The following is a 24,215-nucleotide window of genomic DNA, read 5'->3' as shown; positions in this document are numbered from 1 at the left end:
AGAAAATTCCGTTCAACTTGTGTTGGTGGGGTGATTTCGTACAAGCGTTCTGGTGCTCTTCCGAGGAAACCTAATGTCATTCTAACGTGCTCGGCAATAAGTTATGCAGTTGTGTGTTAGTTGTGCTAGTTTTCCCTACAATTTAGCGTCTGCTAATGCTTTATGACAGTATTGAACGTTTAATTAAGTCCAGAAAAAAATGAAGTTTTTAAAGAAAAAAGTTTTCGATACTTCTTACTTTGGTTTTTCGGGTCGTAAGATGTTAAGTGCGACGAAGTCGGTTGGTTAGGTGACCCGGTGACAAAAACAGTTTTCCTGAATAATTTTCCTTGTGCTTTTGGTTAGGAATATCGTAACTGTTTGAGATAAAAAAACACGGCGGGCCATGGGGTACATCTGCTCAAAATCCAAATTTCAATGTTTGCATGTTTGCAAACATTGGAATTTGGATTTTGAGGAGATGTACCCTAATGCCCGCCTTTTTTTTGACACCTACAAACAAAGGGCTATCTAGATCGTTATTTTGCGCTAATAAAAATTTTTGCCCAGATTTGGAATAACTTGTCTAAAAAATGAATTTATGTGAAGGCCATAATTTTTGCCTCAGTTTTGTGTGTGTCTGTTTTGTTTGTGCCGTATGTGTTTTGCTCCAATTTTGGGTGATCAAATACTGCGCTCGTCGAATATTAAAAGCAGTTTTGTCTGTTTTGCGGAGAAAAAAAAACGTTTCTTATCTGTCTCCAAGAAAAAAACTTGGCGAGCGTTCTTGATTTCACTCAGAACAATGTTCTTTTTTAACTCAGACATTGAGTAGAGTATAGCTAAGGACCCTCTGTTGTGACAGATGAATTAAGGCAGCTTTTTTTAACGTGCGCGTTTGATTAATGGAGAAAATTCCGTTCAACTTGTGTTGGTGGGGTGATTTCGTACAAGCGTTCTGGTGCTCTTCCGAGGAAACCTAATGTCATTCTAACGTGCTCGGCAATAAGTTATGCAGTTGTGTGTTAGTTGTGCTAGTTTTCCCTACAATTTAGCGTCTGCTAATGCTTTATGACAGTATTGAACGTTTAATTAAGTCCAGAAAAAAATGAAGTTTTTAAAGAAAAAAGTTTTCGATACTTCTTACTTTGGTTTTTCGGGTCGTAAGATGTTAAGTGCGACGAAGTCGGTTGGTTAGGTGACCCGGTGACAAAAACAGTTTTCCTGAATAATTTTCCTTGTGCTTTTGGTTAGGAATATCGTAACTGTTTGAGATAAAAAAACACGGCGGGCCATGGGGTACATCTGCTCAAAATCCAAATTTCAATGTTTGCATGTTTGCAAACATTGGAATTTGGATTTTGAGGAGATGTACCCTAATGCCCGCCTTTTTTTTTGACACCTACAAACAAAGGGCTATCTAGATCGTTATTTTGCGCTAATAAAATTTTTTGCCCAGATTTGGAATAACTTGTCTAAAAAATGAATTCATGTGAAGGCCATAATTTTTGCCTCAATTTTGTGTGTGTCTGTTTTGTTTGTGCCGTATGTGTTTTGCTCCAATTTTGGGTGATCAAATACTGCGCTCGTCGAATATTAAAAGCAGTTTTGTCTGTTTTGCGGAGAAAAAAAAACGTTTCTTATCTGTCTCCAAGAAAAAAACTTGGCGACCGTTCTTGATTTCACTCAGAACAATGTTCTTTTTTAACTCAGACATTGAGTAGAGTATAGCTAAGGACCCTCTGTTGTGACAGATGAATTAAGGCAGCTTTTTTTAACGTGCGCGTTTGATTAATGGAGAAAATTCCGTTCAACTTGTGTTGGTGGGGTGATTTCGTACAAGCGTTCTGGTGCTCTTCCGAGGAAACCTAATGTCATTCTAACGTGCTCGGCAATAAGTTATGCAGTTGTGTGTTAGTTGTGCTAGTTTTCCCTACAATTTAGGGTCTGCTAATGCTTTATGACAGTATTGAACGTTTAATTAAGTCCAGAAAAAAAATGAAGTTTTTAAAGAAAAAAGTTTTCGATACTTCTTACTTTGGTTTTTCGGGTCGTAAGATGTTAAGTGCGACGAAGTCGGTTGGTTAGGTGACCCGGTGACAAAAACAGTTTTCCTGAATAATTTTCCTTGTGCTTTTGGTTAGGAATATCGTAACTGTTTGAGATAAAAAAACACGGCGGGCCATGGGGTACATCTGCTCAAAATCCAAATTTCAATGTTTGCATGTTTGCAAACATTGGAATTTGGATTTTGAGGAGATGTACCCTAATGCCCGCCTTTTTTTTTGACACCTACAAACAAAGGGCTATCTAGATCGTTATTTTGCGCTAATAAAAATTTTTGCCCAGATTTGGAATAACTTGTCTAAAAAATGAATTTATGTGAAGGCCATAATTTTTGCCTCAATTTTGTGTGTGTCTGTTTTGTTTGTGCCGTATGTGTTTTGCTCCAATTTTGGGTGATCAAATACTGCGCTCGTCGAATATTAAAAGCAGTTTTGTCTGTTTTGCGGAGAAAAAAAAACGTTTCTTATCTGTCTCCAAGAAAAAAACTTGGCGACCGTTCTTGATTTCACTCAGAACAATGTTCTTTTTTAACTCAGACATTGAGTAGAGTATAGCTAAGCACCCTCTGTTGTGACAGATGAATTAAGGCAGCTTTTTTTAACGTGCGCGTTTGATTAATGGAGAAAATTCCGTTCAACTTGTGTTGGTGGGGTGATTTCGTACAAGCGTTCTGGTGCTCTTCCGAGGAAACCTAATGTCATTCTAACGTGCTCGGCAATAAGTTATGCAGTTGTGTGTTAGTTGTGCTAGTTTTCCCTACAATTTAGGGTCTGCTAATGCTTTATGACAGTATTGAACGTTTAATTAAGTCCAGAAAAAAATGAAGTTTTTAAAGAAAAAAGTTTTCGATACTTCTTACTTTGGTTTTTCGGGTCGTAAGATGTTAAGTGCGACGAAGTCGGTTGGTTAGGTGACCCGGTGACAAAAACAGTTTTCCTGAATAATTTTCCTTGTGCTTTTGGTTAGGAATATCGTAACTGTTTGAGATAAAAAAACACGGCGGGCCATGGGGTACATCTGCTCAAAATCCAAATTTCAATGTTTGCATGTTTGCAAACATTGGAATTTGGATTTTGAGGAGATGTACCCTAATGCCCGCCTTTTTTTTTGACACCTACAAACAAAGGGCTATCTAGATCGTTATTTTGCGCTAATAAAAATTTTTGCCCAGATTTGGAATAACTTGTCTAAAAAATGAATTTATGTGAAGGCCATAATTTTTGCCTCAATTTTGTGTGTGTCTGTTTTGTTTGTGCCGTATGTGTTTTGCTCCAATTTTGGGTGATCAAATACTGCGCTCGTCGAATATTAAAAGCAGTTTTGTCTGTTTTGCGGAGAAAAAAAAACGTTTCTTATCTGTCTCCAAGAAAAAAACTTGGCGACCGTTCTTGATTTCACTCAGAACAATGTTCTTTTTTAACTCAGACATTGAGTAGAGTATAGCTAAGCACCCTCTGTTGTGACAGATGAATTAAGGCAGCTTTTTTTAACGTGCGCGTTTGATTAATGGAGAAAATTCCGTTCAACTTGTGTTGGTGGGGTGATTTCGTACAAGCGTTCTGGTGCTCTTCCGAGGAAACCTAATATTTTCTGAAACGTTTTTTATCTGTCTCTAAGAAAAAAACTTGGCGAGCGTTCTTGATTTCACTCAGAACAATCATAATTTTACCGGTTTTCCCGGTAAGACCAGCAGCTCATTCCCGGAAATACTTGCGGGAATTTTAAATTTCCCAGTTTCCCCGGTAAAATCCCGGCCGGTAAATCCCGGAAATACTGGCGGGAATCTTAAATTTCCCGATTTTCCCGGTAAGAGCCCGGCGGAGAAATCCCGGAAAAACTGGCGGGAATCTTAAAGTTCCCGAGTTTCCCGGTAAGATCCCACTGGTGAATCCCGGAAATCCCGCCGAGATTTAATTTTTTCCCGGTTTTCCTGTCAGGATTCTTAAATGTCCCGGATTTCCCGGCGGGAAATGCGGGATCTTGCTCTATCTTGGCACATCTTGAAATTCCCGGTAATTTTCCCGGTAAGATCCCCGGATCTTCCCCGTGTATTTCCCGGATCTTGTCGGGAAAAAAACCGGGATCTTAATAAGATTTCCGGGATTCGACGCACTGGGTAACACGAGGGAGCAGTTAAGTAAACTAAATAGCTTTTTGTTTCACCACAAGAAAATGTAATCTTTGCTTTGTAAGAAAAACAGAGGTGAAACTTTTTTCTCAGGAAAGTAAGAATAACAATAATTTTGTTTTAATTTTATACGTGAACAAAAAATGATAATTATGTATTTTGATTAATCAATGGTTTGCTCCAACAAAAATTACACATTCACAAAAATAGCACCCCCCGTTCTTTGTTGCCCGCATTTACTAATTATTGTTCCAACATTCTTCAAAATGCAGGAATATATATGCCAGTCTGGTTTTTTCCTTCAGTAAATTTTTCAGTTATTGTTTACGCACCTTAGAGAACGAAGAAATTTTTTTTCTTTTTCACAGAAATTGGTTTAAAAAATCTTTTTAAAAATGTCAATATTTTGTACCCATTAAAAAATGTTGTATGGACCGTTCTCCTCTGTATCGAAATAAAAATTAGAAATTGAAGACTTAGAGCAAAAAAGAAAAAACGAAACTTGAAAAAAGAAACCATACGGGGAAATATGTATTCTTTTCTAAATTCTGAAGTTTTTTGCAAACAGTTTTTCCTAAATCAAATGACTAACCAATTCTTTAAACTGAAAAGTTTGGAGAGGTAAATACAGTTTCATGAAGTAAACATTAGGTCAGTCAAAATCATTTCGGAAAATAAGAATTGGATTTTTTCATACTGTTTTGTTCTCTTTATTTTGCCAGATTGGTTCATTTGATCTAATCTCTCTAGAATAAAACAAAAAGACAAGTTTGAGAGTTAGAGAGTTTATGGATTGGCAGGATGAGGAATATAATACAAATGATCATAATTTCTTTAAAAAGCACAAGAAAATTATGTTTAACCTCTCAGTATTATGAAATTGCTCTCCGAACTGGTCTTTTCCCGTCTTTCGGCAAATCTTCAAGCTAAAAACCAAATTTCTGTTTTGATTGTAAAATTACTCAGATTAAAAACAAATATTTCTTCAAAAAATAAAAAAAATAGTTTTCTTTTCCTCCAAGTTTACTTAAGAACAATTAAAACATCATATATATTCAAAATTAATCCTACTTGAGATAGTGCAGTGGCCAAGTTTAAATTGAACTGATAACCAATATTCCTTAGCGACACTTATTGACAATTTTTTAGGATAGGGCTTAACGCTCCTTTTTATGTTTACACAATTAGACGCAGTGTGCAAAAACTGTCAGAATATTTGAAAATTTAGTAAAATTACCTCATATTTGCTACAAATTGAAGTTCTGGCTAATTTCAAAAACAAAAAATGGGTATCATTAATTTAGTTGGAGATCCAATTGCAAGATTTTTAAATTTGAATTTTCCAATTATGCTCACGAAACGTCAAAAATGATAAAAATTTCAAAAAACTTCAAAGTACATTTCAAATAACTTCAAAGTACATTTCAAATTTAGTGTTAATATTACGATTACTGGCGCAATTGCCTCTAAGAGTCTATACCTAATTTTCCAAGGAATCAAAGACAGAAATGAATTTTGTTGATACCTGAGTATAGATCGGATGCCAAAAATTCATAAAGAATGTTTTTTTTTTGTGTGACGAATTTTGTGTTTGTATGTGTGTGTGTGCGTGCATGCGTGCATGTGTGCGCGCGTGCGCGTGCGTGTGTATGTGTGTGTGTGTGTGTGTGTGTGCGTCTGTGTGTGTGTGTGTGTGTGTGTGTGTGTGTGTAATTAAGTGGATTACGTATGTGTACTTGCTATAAAGGTGTGTGGTGAGCGTGCGTAAGAGACGGGGAGAAAGAGAGACTTAATCTGAGAGAGTTAGTTCATTTAACTGTAAGACAAATTAGAGTCACAGTGCACAAACAGTATCCAGAAAATGGAAAAATTACTCATTATATAAAAAATTTATCGGCTTTTTTATGTCCAAAACAAATTTCTCTGGCAACTCATCTGCGAGTTTTTAAGAAATTGTTATTTTTATTATGCTCATGAGACATCAAAATGACAATGTTTTTTGAAAAACTTCGGAAAAAAAGTCCTTTCAAAGCTTAGTCTCAAATCTTTTGTATGTCTGTTTATGAAGAACAGAGAGAGAGAGAGAGAGAGAGAGAGAGAGAGAGAGAGAGAGAGAGAGAGAGAGAGAGAGAGAGAGAGAGAGAGAGAGAGAAGGAGAAAGCGAGAAAGAGGGAGTTCGTTTGATGGAGTTAGTTCCTATAATTGCTACTCACATGCAAAAACTTTTGGAAATCAGATAATATAGAAAAACAATTTAAAAATTTCCACAAAATGTTCCTCTAAAAAATCCATCACTACAACCGTTTGTTTTCAAATTCATTTGATAAAATTCTGGATTTTTTAAAAAACTAAATGTGCACATTTTTAACAAAAATTCAAAAATGACAACATTTTCTAAAAGTTATAAAAACTTCATTCAAAATTTTAGTATCAGTTTTACGATTACAAATAAAAATGCCTCAAAAAATCCACAAGTAGTTTTCCAAAAGCACTAATCACGACTTGAAAAGTAACAAGACAATACGGCGAGGAACCTTGAAAAAAAAATCGGATGAAAAAAAAATAAAACTGATTTTTTTTCCATTTTTATTTTTAAGTTTTATAAAATTTTTGTTTGTTAGTTTGCTTGTGATTGTGGGCGTGTACTTATGTGTCTAGAAGGTCGTTGGTGTGTGTAGGAGAGACAAAGTGACAGTTAATTTGAAAGAAATGGCTCTTTTAAACGTTACATAAAAGTAGAGAATAAGCACAAAAAATGTCAGAAATCTTGAAAATTAGATGATTTAAAAAATTTGATTGACCTATTGTGCTCATGAATTATCAAAATGGACAAACATTTGTAGAACGGTTGAATTTAAATTTATCAATGCAATTGCGTCAAAAAGTCCGCATGATGTGTTTATAGAAAAAGAAAGTCAAAAGACAAGACCAAAATGAACATTCACAAATCTTATGACTTTTTTCAAATTGAAGTTTTTTCGTGATGATGTTTTTTGTATAAAACAATTGTTGTGTTCGTTTTAAGGGTTTTTCTTGTCTGTGTGTTTTAACTTATACTACGATTTTCTTTCTAGAATTTTGTGAAAAGTTTTTCATTTTTTTCTGTTTTTAAAACGACTCCATATTTTTCATTTAAAAAATAAGTAATTCTCTTCAATGCATATAAGTTGCCTTCAGATACACTCGGTGGTTTTTCTGACAACAATTTAATGTTGGTTTTGAAATTTCGAGAGGTGTGATAGAACCTTCTGTGCTACGCACAGACGTACGCGAGTCGTGTTGTTTGTTTCATATAAAACGCTATTATGTAAAGACATCCGAAAGCACGAGCCCCTGGAAGGTTTGCAAAGCAAAATTTTTTCAAGCTTTCGGATTGAGAAATGAAGAAATCTAAAGAAAAAAGGAATTTTCTTTTCAAAAAATGATTTAAGTTCTCACAAAACGTCTACCAAAGCCACTGATTTTTCGTAATCTAACTGCAGCTTTACTAGTGCATTTGTTTAGGTGATTTGTTTTTTGAGAAGGTAACAGTGTACTGGAGGTGTTATTACAGTTTACAATAGGCAGAAGGATGTAATTTTCATTTTTCTCTTCACATTTTCTTCTTTTTCATTTAACTAGTTGATTTTTTTGTTTTTATTTTATCGAAATTTAAGGAGAAAACAACCAGATCAAATGATGGAAAAAATTAAAGTTAAGTATAGACAATTGTGCAAACTCTAAAACTCTAGGTAGATAACTGAAATTACATGTTCTTGGATTAATAAAAAAGTTAAAACTTTCTTAGAAACGCAATCGTGCCAAAAATGCATGGGTTTTGTCTGATAAAGCAGAAGATAGATGGATGTATGTTTTTTCAGCAATGAAAAAACAAAAAAATCGAAAAAAACAAACAATTTTTTAAGGGGTTGAGAGACCAATCAACCATTAGCCGGACAGTGTTTGATACATTAAACTTTCTAAAAGTACAAAAAGAGACACAGCAAGATTCCGAACAGGACAAGGGCTGTTTAAACAATTGTATTGTAACCATCGGAGAAAATAATTTTGCATGAAATACCTAAATCACAGCAACGACAGCGCGTAGATGATTTCAACCAACCGTTTTGCATGCATAGTACAGATGTGTTTCAAGTATTGTCCCTTGTAAGAACATGGAAAAATTCTACCTCAAGGTGTTTTGATCAAATCACCAACACAGTTCTTAAGTTATGCTTATATGTAATAGCTGAAACACTGGTAGATTAATTAAAAGATTATTGACATTTCATAAAGAAAGCAAAAAAATGGACGCTCCCGAAAACTATAGGAAAATAGAATTGCTACCAACCATCAACAAAAACTTATTTACAAAACCATGTTTAACTTCATCTCCGAAAACAAAACATTTTCTTCTAGACAATTTGGCTTGCGGTGGAAAAGATCATGTGCTTACGCCGTAGCTGAAATAACTGAAAAAATACGGTTGTCTGTAAATAATAAAAAACCTATGTATATAAATGATATAACAAAAGCTTTCGATACCATCGATCACTCAATATTTGTCAGAAGACTAGATAATTTTTCTTTTAGGGTCTATTTCAATAGGGTCTTTCAGTCTTACTTCAACAACCGTCAACAATATGTTTGCTTCCAATGCAAAACCACTGAGATCAAAAATATTGGAGACAGCATCCAACGGGGCTCTTTGCTTGGGCCACTCCATTTCTTAAACATCTGCCAGCAAAATTTTGGTATCGTCGTCACGTTGTTTACGACGGTACCAAAATTTTTTGTAACAGAAAATAGGTTGAATCAAAACATCAAAAATAGTATTACGGAGGCGATATCATGGCTCAACAAAACAAACTTTGCGTTTTTCTAAAAAATCCCATTTAATTTATTCTTGTAAGTAAGCTGGGCGAAATCTGATCTCAATTTAGCCTGATTGTGATCTACAAGAGCCTGTTAAATTTGTGGTATATTTTCAGATAGAAAACTCAATTCTTTTTTTCATGTTCAACAAACTGTTAACAAAATAAACACTATTTGCGGCGTTTTTTTTTGAAAATGTAATTCGCGACTTTTAACCAAAATCACAAAGGATACTCTTTTATAATGCTTTCGCTAAATCCGTGATTTCTTTGGGACTACTGGTTTACGGCTGCGCAAGCAAAAAGCTTACAAAAATTCATTTGTGCCAACGGAAATATTTGAGAACCATCTTCCATCGAGGGCTTCAACATTTTTACAAATAGCACAGTATACTAACACCTTTTGGCCTATACTTTTCTGAAGTTCTGGTGGAAACTGTTGACGAAGCTGGAAAGGGATTACCTTGCTCTTTTAGTCATCTTGAAAACGTGTCTACTTGCAAATAACACACACAACCAAAAACGGTTTAATTAAGCAGATTAGACTTAATGATGCAGCACTCGCTGCTGTCGAGTCTAACTCAGACTTATGATTTTTGCAAATTGAATTACCTCTCTCGCTCAGTTCATGAATAGCATAAAATGAATTCACTACCATTTCGACAGTAATTCTTTTTTAACTTTTGTTGATTGGTGGCTGATGTACATACTAACTTCATCATAGTTTTCTGGAACATAAAAATAATTAATGAGTTTTTAAGAAGGGACGTCACCTAAGCGAGCTGTAATGCTTATCTGACGTACCTCTTGAACACGTTTAGAGGTCTTAATTGTAAACTGTTTTCAAGGAACTTAGTTCAACAATTCAATTTAGTTTGAATTAATTTGATGGTGGACTCAGATCTTCAAAAGAAGGGAAAGTTGATCCCTTGGTCTCTCAAAATTCAAGATTTTGTTATTATCACAAAAAGTACACTACATTTTCTTACACTCCTTTTACTTGGGTACCTTACATCTGACAACGAAGTTGGTTTTATTTAGCTCGGGGAGAAAAGCTTGCTGCAATTTGCGATAATTTTCCCCTTGAAACGCAATGATTTTTAACTATAGTCACCTGTTGTTGCCGGTTGCATCTCGGACGGCCATGCAATTTTTGACAAGTGCCGGATTTTCTCTGTAACTTCATTAGAGTCATCGAACCTAGACATATTGAGGCGTTAAAACACGAACGCGCATGTTTTAAAGTGACGAAAGTCAACGGAAGTCAACTTCTGGCTAAGTAGGAACTTCTGGCATTTTAACTTCTGGCACCGCAGACGTTCGGCAATTTAAAATGTGCATGTGATTTTTTAATAGAAAAAAAGCCAAACAATGAGAGCAATTGAGTAAGCGCATATCATAAAAGCACGTGCAAAAGAATTTCATGAAATAGCCTCTACAGTTCATGAAATCAATAATGGAAGAGAACAAAACATCCGAAATATCAGTGGAGTGACAGCACCTTTTGACTCCAGCTTTTGAAGCAGAGGGAAGTTCTATTTCAATCTGAGGTGAAAATAATATTGACCCACTGAGCTTAAATCGGGGGAGGGCACAAACGAAGATCCTGATATCTATTCACCATCTTCTAGTTCTACGACAGAGACGTAACAACAAAAAACGTACACAGTTTTTTTTTTGCGTTGCTTCGCATCACTCTCAATTTAATCGAAGAAAAGGACCAACGGTGCGATCATTTTATTAAAGCATTTAAATTTCTGAATTCCAGCTGCAGTTTCGTGAAATTATCACCACAATTAAAATAATATTTAGAAGTCACTTTATTTGTCTGTGGATATCAACAATTGCATCAACTTATTAACATGGATTGTTGCTACCCTGACATGAGCGAGGGTATTTCCATCCGGGAGGTCGTGGAAGTGTTGAGGGGAGTGTCACGTGACGAAGTCTTGGGTCATCTGGAAGGAATCGGGTTCCAGTTGTCAGAGCAGGATCTGGTCTCTCAAATGTCGAAGTTGGACAATGATGCCAAGAAAAGAGTTGTCACACAATCAGGTAGATTAAAGTTAAGAAGTTCCTACTATCAGTATCAATTAAAGTTTCTGGTCTTTTCCATTATAGCCCCCTCCAGCTTAGGGGTCATGTAATCTAATTTCCTCCCCCCAATCACCGTAATTATACTATAAAGGGGGGGCTATTTTTTCGAGGGTGGCTATAATGGGAAAGACCCAAATTTTCTTTGGTAGCTTCTCAATTTTTGCGAGGGGGGACCAATTGCGAGGTCTTTCCCATTATAGGCCCCCCATGAAATTATAGCCCCTCCATTATGGTAATTATACCATAATGGAGGGGCTATAATTTCATGGGGGGGGGGGCTATAATGGGAAAGACCCCAATTGCGTTCTGATCTTCTTGGGTCCAGATTAATTTTTGGGATCTAATCTGTATTAGTCAACCACCCCCACTCACCGTGTTTTTTACGCCCTCCTGTTTTTTACGTCCCCCTTTACAAATTATGTTGTTATATAGCATGTTGCTATGTAAAAAACAGCACATGCGCCTTGGGGGCGTAAAAGATTTAAGCTCACTAAGCTGGGGAGGGGCAAAACTTAAAAGATCCAATTTTTATTGTTCGCTAATATATATATATATATATATATATATATATATATATATAAATATATATATATATATATATATATATATATATATATATATATATATATATATATATATGTATTAATCTGTAAAATGTGAATTCAAAATTTTATACCCTTAAAAAAACTTAACTTCAACATTTACATTTAACAATTACTTTAAAATCATATAAAAAGTTTAGTCCTTAAAATACTACTCAAAATCAATTCTATATCCTTGTACTTGTCTATCTGTTGGATGACGTTCGTTAAATTTGATCCTCTCTCTGGTTATTTTCTCCTTAACCTTTTTTTGTTTTTTCTTTCCGGATTTCTATTGGCAAGCTCTTCCAATTTCTCGAGAAATTTCTGACTAGTGATCTGCCAATCCGTGAGTATTGAAACATATTTTCAGAAAAAAGTGGACAGTTCGGGAAATTTCTCTCATCTCATATTTTTCAAACATTTTGAAAGACATATTCTGGATATCTGACTGCTTTCCTTGTAACGCTTAATTCAATGAAAAAATTTTTCAATGAAAAATTCTTCAGGTAAAATTTTATAGCTTTCTGGAAGATACCTTGCGCTGTCAAACATTTTACGAATTTGGCAAACATTTATTACCCAATTTATTTGTCTGTTTTTTTTCAGAAGTGCTGAGGCTGGCAGAGATTGGAGGAAAATTGTACTGAAATTGATATGTGAACAGGACAAGTGATTGAAAAAGTACAAATCTTGCTTTTAGTTTTAGTGAAAGTAGATGTCTCACTAAACAGATTGATCGAATAGCAGTTGCCATTTTTATCAACATTTTGTTTAGTTCTAAGTTAAATTTCACTTTTTGCAAATTGTTAAGCCCCGATAACGACAACTGACCTTCACAATTATGAGACTTCCATTATAATGAAATCATTTTGAAGGCTGCTGATATTATTTTTAGAAAAAAACAAGTGTTTGGGTTATATCTGTGTTCAATCTGTGTTCAACTTATTCTGTTTCATATAATTATCAGTTTTTTGAAAATTATTGCAAAATTTTGGGGTCTTTCCCATTATAGCCCCCAAGAAATTATAGCCACCCCATTATGGTATATTAGCCATGATTGGGGGGCTATAGACTATCTGACCACTAAGCTGGGGGGCTTTAATGGGAAAGACCCGAATTTTGCATGAAGGCCTTGGTTTGCTTTTGAGCAAGATGTTCTAAATGCTTCGTACATGTAAGTAACTGCGAATTGTGAGTCAAACGCTTGATACGTTTTTGCAAAATCTAAAAAATCACAGTAACAGCTTCATTTTGTTCTACACGTTGGTTTAAAGTTTCCGTTAATGAAATGAATGTGTCATTGGACGCTTCTTTTATGAAGTCTGTATTGATTTTTATTTATTATCTTATGCTTTTCAGCATGTTCTTTAATTTGTTGCAGTAGAAGTCTTCCAAATATTTTAGTAAGAGTTGGTGTCAACGAAATTGGTCTGTAGTTCACTGATTCAAGTGGATCACCTTTTTTTGAAAATTGGAGGTTAATGTGCTTTTTTATAGGGAAAGACCTTGTTTGAATTACATTCGCTAATCGCAAACTGTAGGTGTGTTATAATGGACATTCTGCTACATTTGGTCGACCAATGCAGGACAAATCCAAAAGTTGATGCTTTGTTCTAGGTAGTTTATCAATTAAACCATGAATGTATTTTCCCGATGTAAATTTGAATGAAAAAAATGTTTTTCGAATTCAAAATTTGGTAATTCAGTCTTTTCTCTTACCCTATCGTACACATCTAACCTGGAAAAAATAATTATTCAAAGTGTTAGCCACCTGTTTTTTATCTTTCAAAAAGATATTATTGTTTCGAATTTGGGAAACATCGTTTTTTTTACTTTTTCTTTGAGTTTTGTGTTAATAAATTTCCAATGCTGTTTTACGTCAAGAAGTCTCTCAAGCATTTTTTTATACTCATTACTGGCTTTTCTTATTTTTTGTTTTGTGGCGTTTTTGATTATTTGTATGATTTCTAAGAAGAAATATCCGCCTTCTCCGGGCAAATATTAAAAAGTTGATGTTTTTTGTCGAGAATTTTCAATAGTTCTTTATATAACTACTTTTTTCTTTGGATTGTTTGTTTGCTCTCCATTTTTTATAGGAGTTAATTTATCCAACACATCTTCTAAAAAAATCTGAATACATTTGAAAAGTTGCATTTGCAATTTGTTGTTAATACTTTACTTTGCAATCTGTTGAGGCAATTCTTTGATCCAGGACAGCTATGAAAAAGTTTTAGTATCTCTGTAAAGGTATTGCGCTTTCGTTATCAATATCTTTTCTCGTTATCAATATCCGAAGAGGAAACAATCACCAGAGAATAATGATTATTTGCAACCATTTGTTCTAATGTTTTTTATCCAAAATTTGATTTCTTGTACTTAAGCAAAGATCAAATAAAAATTCATTGTTTCTCAGTTGGCTTACTTTTGTTGACAATGACTTACCCATTATTGGAAGCAAACTCTGTTTGAAGCCCTTTCGTTTTTCTGAACTTTATTTAGATTGTAATCTCCGAACAAAAGAATTTTGTTTGTCAATGAATATGCTCTGGAGATTTCTGATGTCAATTCATTCAAAAAAAGTCTCCCAGGTTTTTATTAGAAACAAAAGAAACGGTTATAAGAAATTTTACTTTAAATGGTTCAAGTTTTCCAACCCAGAGCAATTCAAAATGTTTCTTTTAATTGAGTTTAAATCACTCTTGATATTATGTTAAAAAGTCATTGGTATCCGTATTCCTACTCCACCACCCCTTGATGAATGAAATAATGCTTTATGCTCAAAAATTTCATAGTACATCCTATTTGTCGTTTATCCTCGTTTCAGTAACTATTAGGCACGTTTGTTTGTCTTGTTTTTTTTTTAAAAAAATTGAGATTTCGTCCTGTTTGTTATTGACACTCCGTATATTCATATAGAAAAGGATGCGACTTTAAGTCATCAAATTGTTTTTCGTAACGTTTGTAAATTTCTCCGCGTTTCTTTGTGAAGTATTAAGTTGGGTGCAAACTTTCCTATTTACTGCAATCAACCTAAAAATTATTGCTTCTCTTATTCTTTTGTGCAGTGTCAGAGCTAAATTACCTTACGGTTTTCTATTTTTTGGGTTTAGTTCCATTTCATAAATATTATAGCCGAGCCAATTTGTGGTTTTTCGGAGTGTAAGAAGTTATCTAGCGAGGCTCTGTCGATCATATCATTTTTAAATATCATTATTTTATTGTGATGGTTAGCTGCAAGTGACATTCAAAATTTTGTCTTGCCTGGTCAGTGTTTCCACATTGCAGGTTTGTCGATTTTTTTTCTGAAAGTTACAGGCGTAACGGCCAACCCATAAAAGTCTGTAATCGATAGGTACTGCTCCAATCAAGTTAAAAATGCAGCGTTTTGCTGCGAGGGAGTGTAATTCTGTGGGGCCCAATTCATAGCTAACGTCCGTTTAGGATAATTATAATGGCGTGTTATTATCGTCTAGGGAAATCTGTGCAATATTATATTCGATATTTGGTTTATGTTCTTTTTTCAATATGTTATGTATCTGATTCCGATTCATCCGCTGCATTTTTTGTTGCGTATTTTTTACATACCACAGGTATTGTCGGTTGGAGTTCAACTTCTTTTCTTAGCAAATTGTTCATGTTTGAATATTTTGGCCAAATGAATCTTATTTCTATACTAATTTAATGGTGTGAAATATTACTTGGCTTCAAGCTAGTTAGAGTTGAATATCATTTTCCAGAACATTTGATCACGTTCATGGGTATAATTGGGGTTATGGGCAGTGTCATGCTCTCTTGTGGTTTTTATTTGATTGGTCCAATTGATGATGACTGATTTTTTTTCGTAGTTTCAATCACTTGACACTGTTAACATGTTATATTGGAACCTGTAGTCTAAATATCATCTTTCGCGCCGGAGGATTTTACCTCCCTTAAATAATACCAAGTTTCCCGTTAAATCAATTTTGAACCAAATAATTTCTTGTGTTTATTTTTTTGAAAGTTAGTGAGATTTTGGGGATGTTTTTGCGGAAGCTTCAGCCAAAAATAAAGTGATAATTTCATAATTTGCATCTTGATTCCAATGTTCAGAGCTTATAAAAACGTGAAATTCGAAATTGATTATGCTTATTCGATTATGTGTATAACAACACCTATTTAAATCATACATAAACCGAATGCTACATCTAAGAAATCGTGTAGAAAACTACTAAATCGGGTAGCCAACCCACAAAATTGTAGCCCCCCATTATAGTATAATTACCATGATGGGGAGGGCTTTAGGTTGAATATAAGTTATATTACCACTAAGCTGGGGGCTACAATAGGAAAGAACCACTAAATCATTTTAGATGTTTATAAGATGACACTGAAGAGGCCTGCGAGGTTTAGATCTTGACTATTCAGAAGACCCTGCCCTGAGCGATCAAAAAATGTTATGAAAAGATTACGCTCGACCCAAATAACCGTGAAAAAGTGAAAAGACTTTTGCCTGACCCATGAAAACTCTTCCTGGACTTTAAGCAAGAAGCTGCATCGAGATAAATCAATAAAGGCTCGTCATATAAGAATTTTGGAGTTTTATCAGACGCCGAAACCTAAACCTGGGCTACTTGTTAGTACTCTACCGTCACATTTTAGGCGTGAATTTGGGTAAAAAGGAGCTTGCAGACGGCATGAAACATCTCAACCCACAGGAGGTCAACCAGGTTCTCAAGGACATAAATGTCCAGGAGATGGACATCTGTGAGACCATTGTGGAAGCAGGATTCAAACGATTGAGGCAACTGTTTCTCGGCACATAAATTATTTTCACATATAATCATTTTAGTTCACTTGTGCTATGTAACTTGTTAAGCCTAAATTTTATTCTTAAGATTCATTTTTCTTAACGAAAACAATCCATTTTTGATTAATGTTTCCTCAGCAAAACTTTGTCGGAAACTGAGACATGCATTGATACTACTCTCATAGTTTATAATTATTTGAAGGAGAGTTATGCCCAGCAGAAAATTCTGGATTAAGAAACAGTTTTGCTCGCTATAGACCAGACAAAGCCAAATTAATAGTAACTGACTGCGGTTTTGACAAATATATAGTGTCAGAAGCTATCAAAGAGATTTCAACAGCAGAGTTGGGATCAATGCTTAAGTCAAATGGAGCTCCTTTCATCCAATCAAATGAAGTTGAAGTTGCAATGGCACTGCAGAAGTTTACCGACTGTCAACAGAACGCCTGTTTGACAATGGTAATCTTGATAAACATTTTGAACATTAGAGGTTGAACAAAAAGCTTGTAAATTTCTGCGTAACTATAGATAGTCCGCTCAAAATGGCGTCGACATATGATCAATACGGAAAACTGTCGGCGGTTTTGATTTAGTATATGCTACACTTGTTCCAGCCCTCCCCCACCTCCGCTCAAATTTGTGTGGAGATTAGGAACTTCATGCCAATTTTTTTTGTGAAATCAATTTTTACCAATCGAAACATCTTTTTTGGCGCAATACAAAGTGTTATCATTAAAAAACAGGAAAATTGAATCAATTTTCAGAAAAACTATTTCAATGTCTTTGTTTCTCGAAAAAAATGGTGATAGTTTTTCCAAATTTTGATAGTTTTTCGAAATTAGAGAAAAGAGACCCTTCCGAGAGTTAATTACCAACACGAGACATCTCGAATAAGTAAATAAGAAATTTGAAAATATTTGGGTATCATCTTTTAAACGCTTCTTTTATTATCAATTGAGGTTTCTTAGAGCAACAGAGAAACAATCAGATAATAAACATTTTCAAACACCTTTTTTCGATTGTAAGAAAGTATAACAACCCGGTAGGTATTAAAAAAAACGAACGTTTGAATTGCGAATGCGGGATTCGAGATTGGGTTGTTTTAGTTTTTTTTGTTGAAATTAACAACTTCAATTTAATTGATCTTACCTTGTTTTCTGTGCTCTATCTTTTTCTTTGGAAAATCGACAAAGTAAGTTTTCAGAATATTGAATTAAACTGAATAGGTTATTTATAAAAGCTTGTTGAGAAAAAGCTCAACTAACTGGATTGTAAGCAGAAAAGTATCAAGTGTCGTTTGGGCGAAGGAACATGGCCAACGGAACAAATTCTCAATTAGCTCTTGAAACACGCAAAAGCTAAATAAATTGCGTGCCAAATTGTGTTATCAATAATAAATACACTATGGTCCAGTGGCACGAAAGTAAAACAAAGCTTGAGCGGAAAGGCGCTATAAGATTAATAGATTAATAGCTGGAACATTATACTGCCTAAGGAATAATAATGGGGTAGGGCTGTTACATCACCCCGCTTAGGAAGGACATGTCCTCATGTCCCACTATTCTGTCTCCGAACCCGATGAGGACGATGAGCTCGAAGAACGCGAGCGAGGCTTCCTTTTTATTTTCTTGTTTTGTGGATTATGATTTCCCCGAAGTAATTGAGAACGCAGGGAGCGGAATTCGTTTTGGAGACCTCTGAGGTGACGACAGGTCGTTGAACAGGACTCAGAGGCAGACATAGTGTCCGTATTCACCCCTGCATTGCGGACCTTAGAGGATTTTGGCTTTTTAGGTTGTTTTTTCTCCAGCGTAACAACCTTCGCGGAGAGCAGACGATTTGCCGTCCGAGAATCATCTAGCATTTGATTCAGCTCGGAAATGCGAGCTTTTAGTTTGTCGATCTCATTGGTAGCCTGGTAAAGGTCACGCTCGTGAGCCTCACGAGATCGACGAAGTCGAATAAGTTGATCTCGAAGGTCGCGATTTTCAGCCGAGTTGTCAACAGGGATAGCGACTAGATCCGCAGGATCCAGCAGAGGCCTTCGCCTTGCATTGTAAGGATCCTGAAGGCGAACTTTCCCATTGCGGTAAAATTCAACAACCCGCAACACGGCATGCAAATTTGCTGAATACACCAAACCGTTGAGGCGTAAGGGACCGTTGCGAGGTGGACCCATAGCCTGGCGTGAATTGCTTCCTTCGAGCGGGCTGCTTCTCGAACCCGAAGCTGCTGTTGCAGAAGCAGTCTGAACGACTGGAATGTTTTTGGAAGGCGGACAAAAGATGATTGTCATTTCATCCGAAGAAGCAGATGAGCAGACATCCGTGTGCGGCTGAGGATCCCGATTTTGCGAGAGGTTTTGACGGAACTCAAGCGACTGATCACTTGCCCAGTTGCCAGTTATTCCTGTATCTGCTTGAGAGTCCATACTATCGTCCAGCAACGGAATTGCAGGCGAAGAAGCACCTGAAAGAAGATCTGTGTCCAGAAGAATATCAGGGCCTGGAGAAGCAGGCATAGTGTTGATTGACTCTGAGCTTGTCGACATCTAAAACAAGCAATGTCAATCATTTGTGTACAGAAGTGCATCAGGGCTGCTAGTGATTGATGAACGAAAAGAAAAAAATTTTGAATGAAGCAAAAGACAAAAATCAGAAAGCGGCAGTTTTTTTTTTTTTTTTTTTTTTTTTTTTTTTGTAAGTTTTCTAAGACAGAACACTATAGGCGATAAAGAGTCAACCTGTGATTAAATTTTTGTTGTGTAGCGGGCAGAATTTAATTGTGCTGACGGATAAATTGAATCAACTATTACAGTGCGATTATCAGGGTTCCCATCAGTTTCATTGACAAGTTGGTCATGATTGACAGGCGCAGATGCGTGTATATTATTTATGTGATTTTGAAGCATCTGCGTAAAAGGCGCAAGGGGGTTAAGAAGCCGGAAAACTGTCCAGAAAGGAACTCCATGAGAAAGGAGCCTAAGCGCAAATACAAGTTTCAATATATAGATAAAGAGCCCTAGAAGCGCTAAAGTTGTTAGCGTAATTACAGTGCACCTCTCGGCGTAGTACCAACCACCACTCGCAACAGATTGCAAATCAATCAAATATTTCCAAGCCGCCAAATTTTCTAGTTCTTCGGAAACGCTTGGATTAAAATGCATTAAACCAGGATGAGAATATTGGCTGCGAGGACCAAGATATACTTCTCGTCCCGAAATTGTTCGGCGCGAGTATTTTAGAACCCGAGCCTTTGCGCTCTGCCTCAAGTTCTGATAAGAAAAGAGACCAGCGGTGTGTAATGAAGGTAAGTTATCACTAAAATCTAGATGGCTGAAAACACTTAGAGATTCGGGCGTACGTGCGACCGAATAATCATCTCCATAGTGCATCCAGATGCCTTCAGACGTGCGGTACATGTAAGGTGCTATGGGATCACAAGCAGTCAAAGTATAGTTTGGATACACAACTTGTGTTATCGGATTCATGAAACGAATTTGCGTATCATTGCCCAAAAGAACAGGAACTTCCTCTGTGCAGTAGGGGAAGTCTGCAATTCGAGCTTCGACTTTAACACATTTGTGGACGTAAAGAACAGCTCCCGCTTTTTCAGCATGTATGCCTAACATGGAACCGGATCCGAGGAAGAGATTAGGATTGTCCAAGTTTGACGCTAAAGAAATGAGTCCATTTAAGATCATCTGACGCGTATTGCAAATTTCATTTTTGATGAAATTTACAATTCGTTGACGCGAAAGATGCGCGTTGACATGCACAAACTCAATTTTTGTCCCATAGACTAAGTTTGGAATTGCATCTGTGTTGTAATCTATTTCCGGAAGTTGCTCCGTTATAGGTTCAATGACAAAGTAAACACCAGAGTAGGTTGTTGGTCGGACCTTATATGAGCAAACACTAACAGTTGTGTTCAGAAGTTCTATATAAAAGACGCGGGAATCATCCCTGGAAGCAGTTTTTCCACTCAAATACATTGAATCAGCAGAAGAGATCTGAACGCCAGGATGCTCCGGAGAGAACTCAAATATTGATTTAATCTCACACTGACCGTAGAAATGCGGTAAATAGGTGATTGAGTCATGCTGAAAGTCAGAACCTGGAAAACTGCAGGACGTGGATCTTTCATTGGGATCTGTCAAGATTAAGGACCATGGAGAGCTGGTTTTGTCCAAAGTTGCGACTACTTTGCCGATGGTTAATTTTGCGTTTATAACACCAGATGCGTGAATTTTCGATCCACCTGGGGTAATCCAATCCACAGGCCAGGTGAAGTAAATTCCAGCTTTCTTGCCACCACGCATGAAAGAGTACGAATAGTCAAATACCTTGAAATTGCCAGGTTTGTATGGTCTACCATCAAACAAAAGATCCCCTTCAGTCATTTTAAAATTTTCATCTGCAAAACCTGGAAGTTTGAAATTGCGACCACTCCAAATTGCTCTGCAAACCCAAGTTTCTAATGCATAGAAAGTAGGCACTAGGCGAGAATACTCTTTTAAATACACAGAATCATCAAATCGGGCAGAATGCGCTAATCCGGTAACAGCGTAAGAAGCTTGAAACATGCAAAAACTCATTTGAATATCAACTTCGGGCGCATGAAGAACCAAACCACCAAAAGTAATGTTTTTGGTGCTTAATTTATCAGGCGTACACTGTTCACTCGGAAGAAGCGAGTAAATTTTTGTTGTGAGAACTTCCTCGATGTCATAGCCTACAAGTGTAGAGAAACTGCAATCTACTAGGCAAGTGAACAACAGCAACACTTGCTGCACAAAGAGCATCTAAACAAATCACTCAACATCACTGTCTGAATCAAAATAAGCTAAACGGAAAAATCCTGGATGCCGTGCATGATCAGCAACAGCTCTACGCGGTCGTTGAGGAACTGTTGTGGAACCTGAACCACTTTGATTTTCTGACAAAAAAACTGGCGGTGACGGAATGGCGGAACTTGTAGGGTTAGTAGTGTTTTGTAACCTATCAGAGGTAGAAGCCTGTCTTTCAGATAAATCAACCAACACAAGATCATCGTCTTCAGGGACGATGGGTTGAGGACTTGGTCTTACAGTTTGGTTGGAACGATTTCTGCGCAACCGCTGGTCTGATGGTGTAAAAGGTTTAATGCGATCGTAATGAGCAATCTGTTGTTTTTGAGTTTTGACGTCTTGTAGAACAAAATTAATTTGGTTAATAACCTTTTTCACGCAATGAGGTCCAGACCAGAAGCTCTTTAATTTAGGAGTTTGACCCTGTGAGCACACTGGTGAATGAAGAAGCACCAGGTCTCCTTCCTTATACGAAGGACCATGCTTCTTTTTGTCAAAGATAGCTTTTTGTCGGCGCATTTCCCATCCGTTTTTCTGAATTACGGACTCGAAAATGGTGGAAGATTCAACTAAACGTTGAAAAACATAATCCCGATGACCAACAATTGGAGTGGGCAATGTTGGATATAGCATATCAACAGGCATGCGCATTTCTTTCCCAAAAACTAATCGGAAAGGCGATTGACCTGTCGACTCATGAACTGCAGAACGATAGGCCATCATGAAAGATTGAAGATGAACAGACCAAACTTCATGCCGTTCTGCGCAGTACTTTGCCAACCCATCTTCCAAAGTGCGATTTATGCGTTCCACTTTTGCATTTCCTTGCGGGTGGTAAGGAGTAGATCTTGAGCTGGTTAACTGCAGCTTATTGCACATATCTGCGAAAAGGCGCGATGTGAACTGCGAACCGTTGTCACTGTGAATATATTCAGGTACACCAAATCGGGTGACCCATTGATCTAAGAAAGTGCTACAGATTGTCTCAGCCTTGATGTTCTGTAGGGGTGCAGCCTCGAACCAGCGAGTAAAATGGTCTCCAATCATTAGGATGTATTTATAAAATTTCTCATTCAACCGACTTTCTGGGAGAGGGCCAAGAATATCAACTGACACGCAAAGAAAAGGTTCATAGAATGCCCAGAGCTGCATTTCTTGCTGATGTGATTGTTTGGGATTCTTTCGTTTTTGACAAGTTGCACAACCTGAGATCCAGGAGTCCACATCATTTTTCAATCCTGGCCAGTAAAATCGCTGACGTACCCGATCAAGAGTTTTCTTATTGCCTAAATGTCCTGAAGCAGGTGAATCATGCAAGTGAAGAAGAACTTTTTGAACCTGGTTAAGTGGAACGCAACACTGATGGAAAAGTGTAGATCCATCCAGTTGTTGAAATAGCCGGTACAAAACACCATCAATAATTTTCAATGTCTCGAATTGCTGCCAGTAACACTGCAAAGCAGATGGTCTACCAAACATTGAGGATCGAGGTGGTTTCTCACCTGTTCGACACCATGATTTGACTACAGACAGAGTTTTATCCTGATCTTGCGTTTCTGAAAAGTGCGGAGACGAAGAAACAGATGTGACAGAAGTAGCAGATAAATTCAAAGGTGGTAATCTGGAAAGAGCATCAGCATTTGCAATAGTTTTTCCAGGCCGATGGACAATTTCAAAATTGAACATACTTAATTTTTCTAGCCAACGCGCTACTATTGCATCAGGCTCTTTGAACGAATAGAGCCAAACGAGGGCGCGATGGTCAGTAATTATCTGAAATTTTTGCCCAAGAAGAAATTCTTTGAAGTATGATGTGAAGAACACCACAGCAAAGAGTTCACGTTTCGTAGCCGAGTAGTTTCTTTGACCTTTTTGCAGCACTTTGCTAGCATATGCAATAACCTTTTCACCATTTTTCTGTTTTTGAGATAGCACTGCGCCAATTCCAGTAAGCGATGCGTCAGTACAAAGAACGAATTGATCCTTTTCATTTGGAAAACCTAAGATTGGAGCGGATACTAGCGCTGTTTTCAATTTCTCGAAAGCTTTTTGGCAGTCTGCTGTCCAATGGAACGTTGTTGTTTTATTCATCAATTGGTACAGAGGGTTCGCAATCAAACCAAAATTGAGAACAAACTTTCTATAGAAGCCAACAAGGCCCATGAACGATCTTAACTGACGAATAGTTTGTGGAACTGGGTATTTCTCCACAGCTGCTATTTTAGCAGGATCAGTGTGTATCCCGTCAGCAGAGACTACATGACCCAGAAATACTAACTTCGTTTGGAATAAGGAACATTTGGCAGGTGAAATTTTCAAATTTGCTTCCCGTATGCGTTGGAACACAAGTTGAAGACGATGTATGTGTTCCTCGAAAGAACGACCAAAGACTATAATATCATCAAGATAAACCAGGACAATTTCATATGTCAACCCTGATAAAACAATTTCCATTAGTCTTTGAAATGCTCCAGGGGCATTGCAAAGACCCATTGGCATCCGTTTCCACTGATACAGTCCAAACGGCGTAATGAAAGAAGTAAGGTGTCGATCTTCTTCATCAATCTCCATTTGATGAAATCCACTGCAAAGGTCGAGGCTAGAGAAGAAAATGCTTCCCTCGAGATTATTTAGAATATCTGATATGCGCGGAAGAGGCCACGATGTTTTGACTGTTTGGGCATTTAGTTTCCGATAGTCAATAACAAGACGATATGACCCGTCACGTTTCGGAACTAACACGGTTGGAGCTGCCCACTCGGAATGAGTAGGAGATATGAGATCTTTTTCTTGGAGTTTGGTTATCTTATCCTTGAGATCTTTTCTTTTAGAAGGATTCATTGATCTGTATGGCACTCGGCTAGGCTGGGCG

At 36.7% G+C, this 24,215-nt stretch overlaps 1 protein-coding gene across 1 annotated transcript in view; it reads left to right on the top strand.

The window, feature by feature from the left end:
* Positions 1-10,431: 10,431 nt before the first annotated feature.
* LOC142343008 (uncharacterized) overlaps positions 10,432-24,215 on the top strand; it is a 79,472-nt gene continuing 65,688 nt past the window's right edge. The window contains exons 1-3 of the mRNA XM_075394690.1: positions 10,432-11,082; positions 16,347-16,488; positions 16,752-16,953. Of these exons, the coding sequence (XP_075250805.1) occupies positions 10,890-11,082; positions 16,347-16,488; positions 16,752-16,953 (537 nt within the window). The 5' untranslated portion in view covers positions 10,432-10,889. The remainder of the gene's footprint in view (positions 11,083-16,346; positions 16,489-16,751; positions 16,954-24,215) is intronic.

Source organism: Convolutriloba macropyga, chromosome 7, assembly GCF_964194025.1.
Source record: "Convolutriloba macropyga chromosome 7, txConMacr16.3, whole genome shotgun sequence".
NCBI lineage: Eukaryota > Metazoa > Xenacoelomorpha > Acoela > Convolutidae > Convolutriloba > Convolutriloba macropyga.
This window is presented reverse-complemented; position numbering and strand designations above follow the sequence as displayed.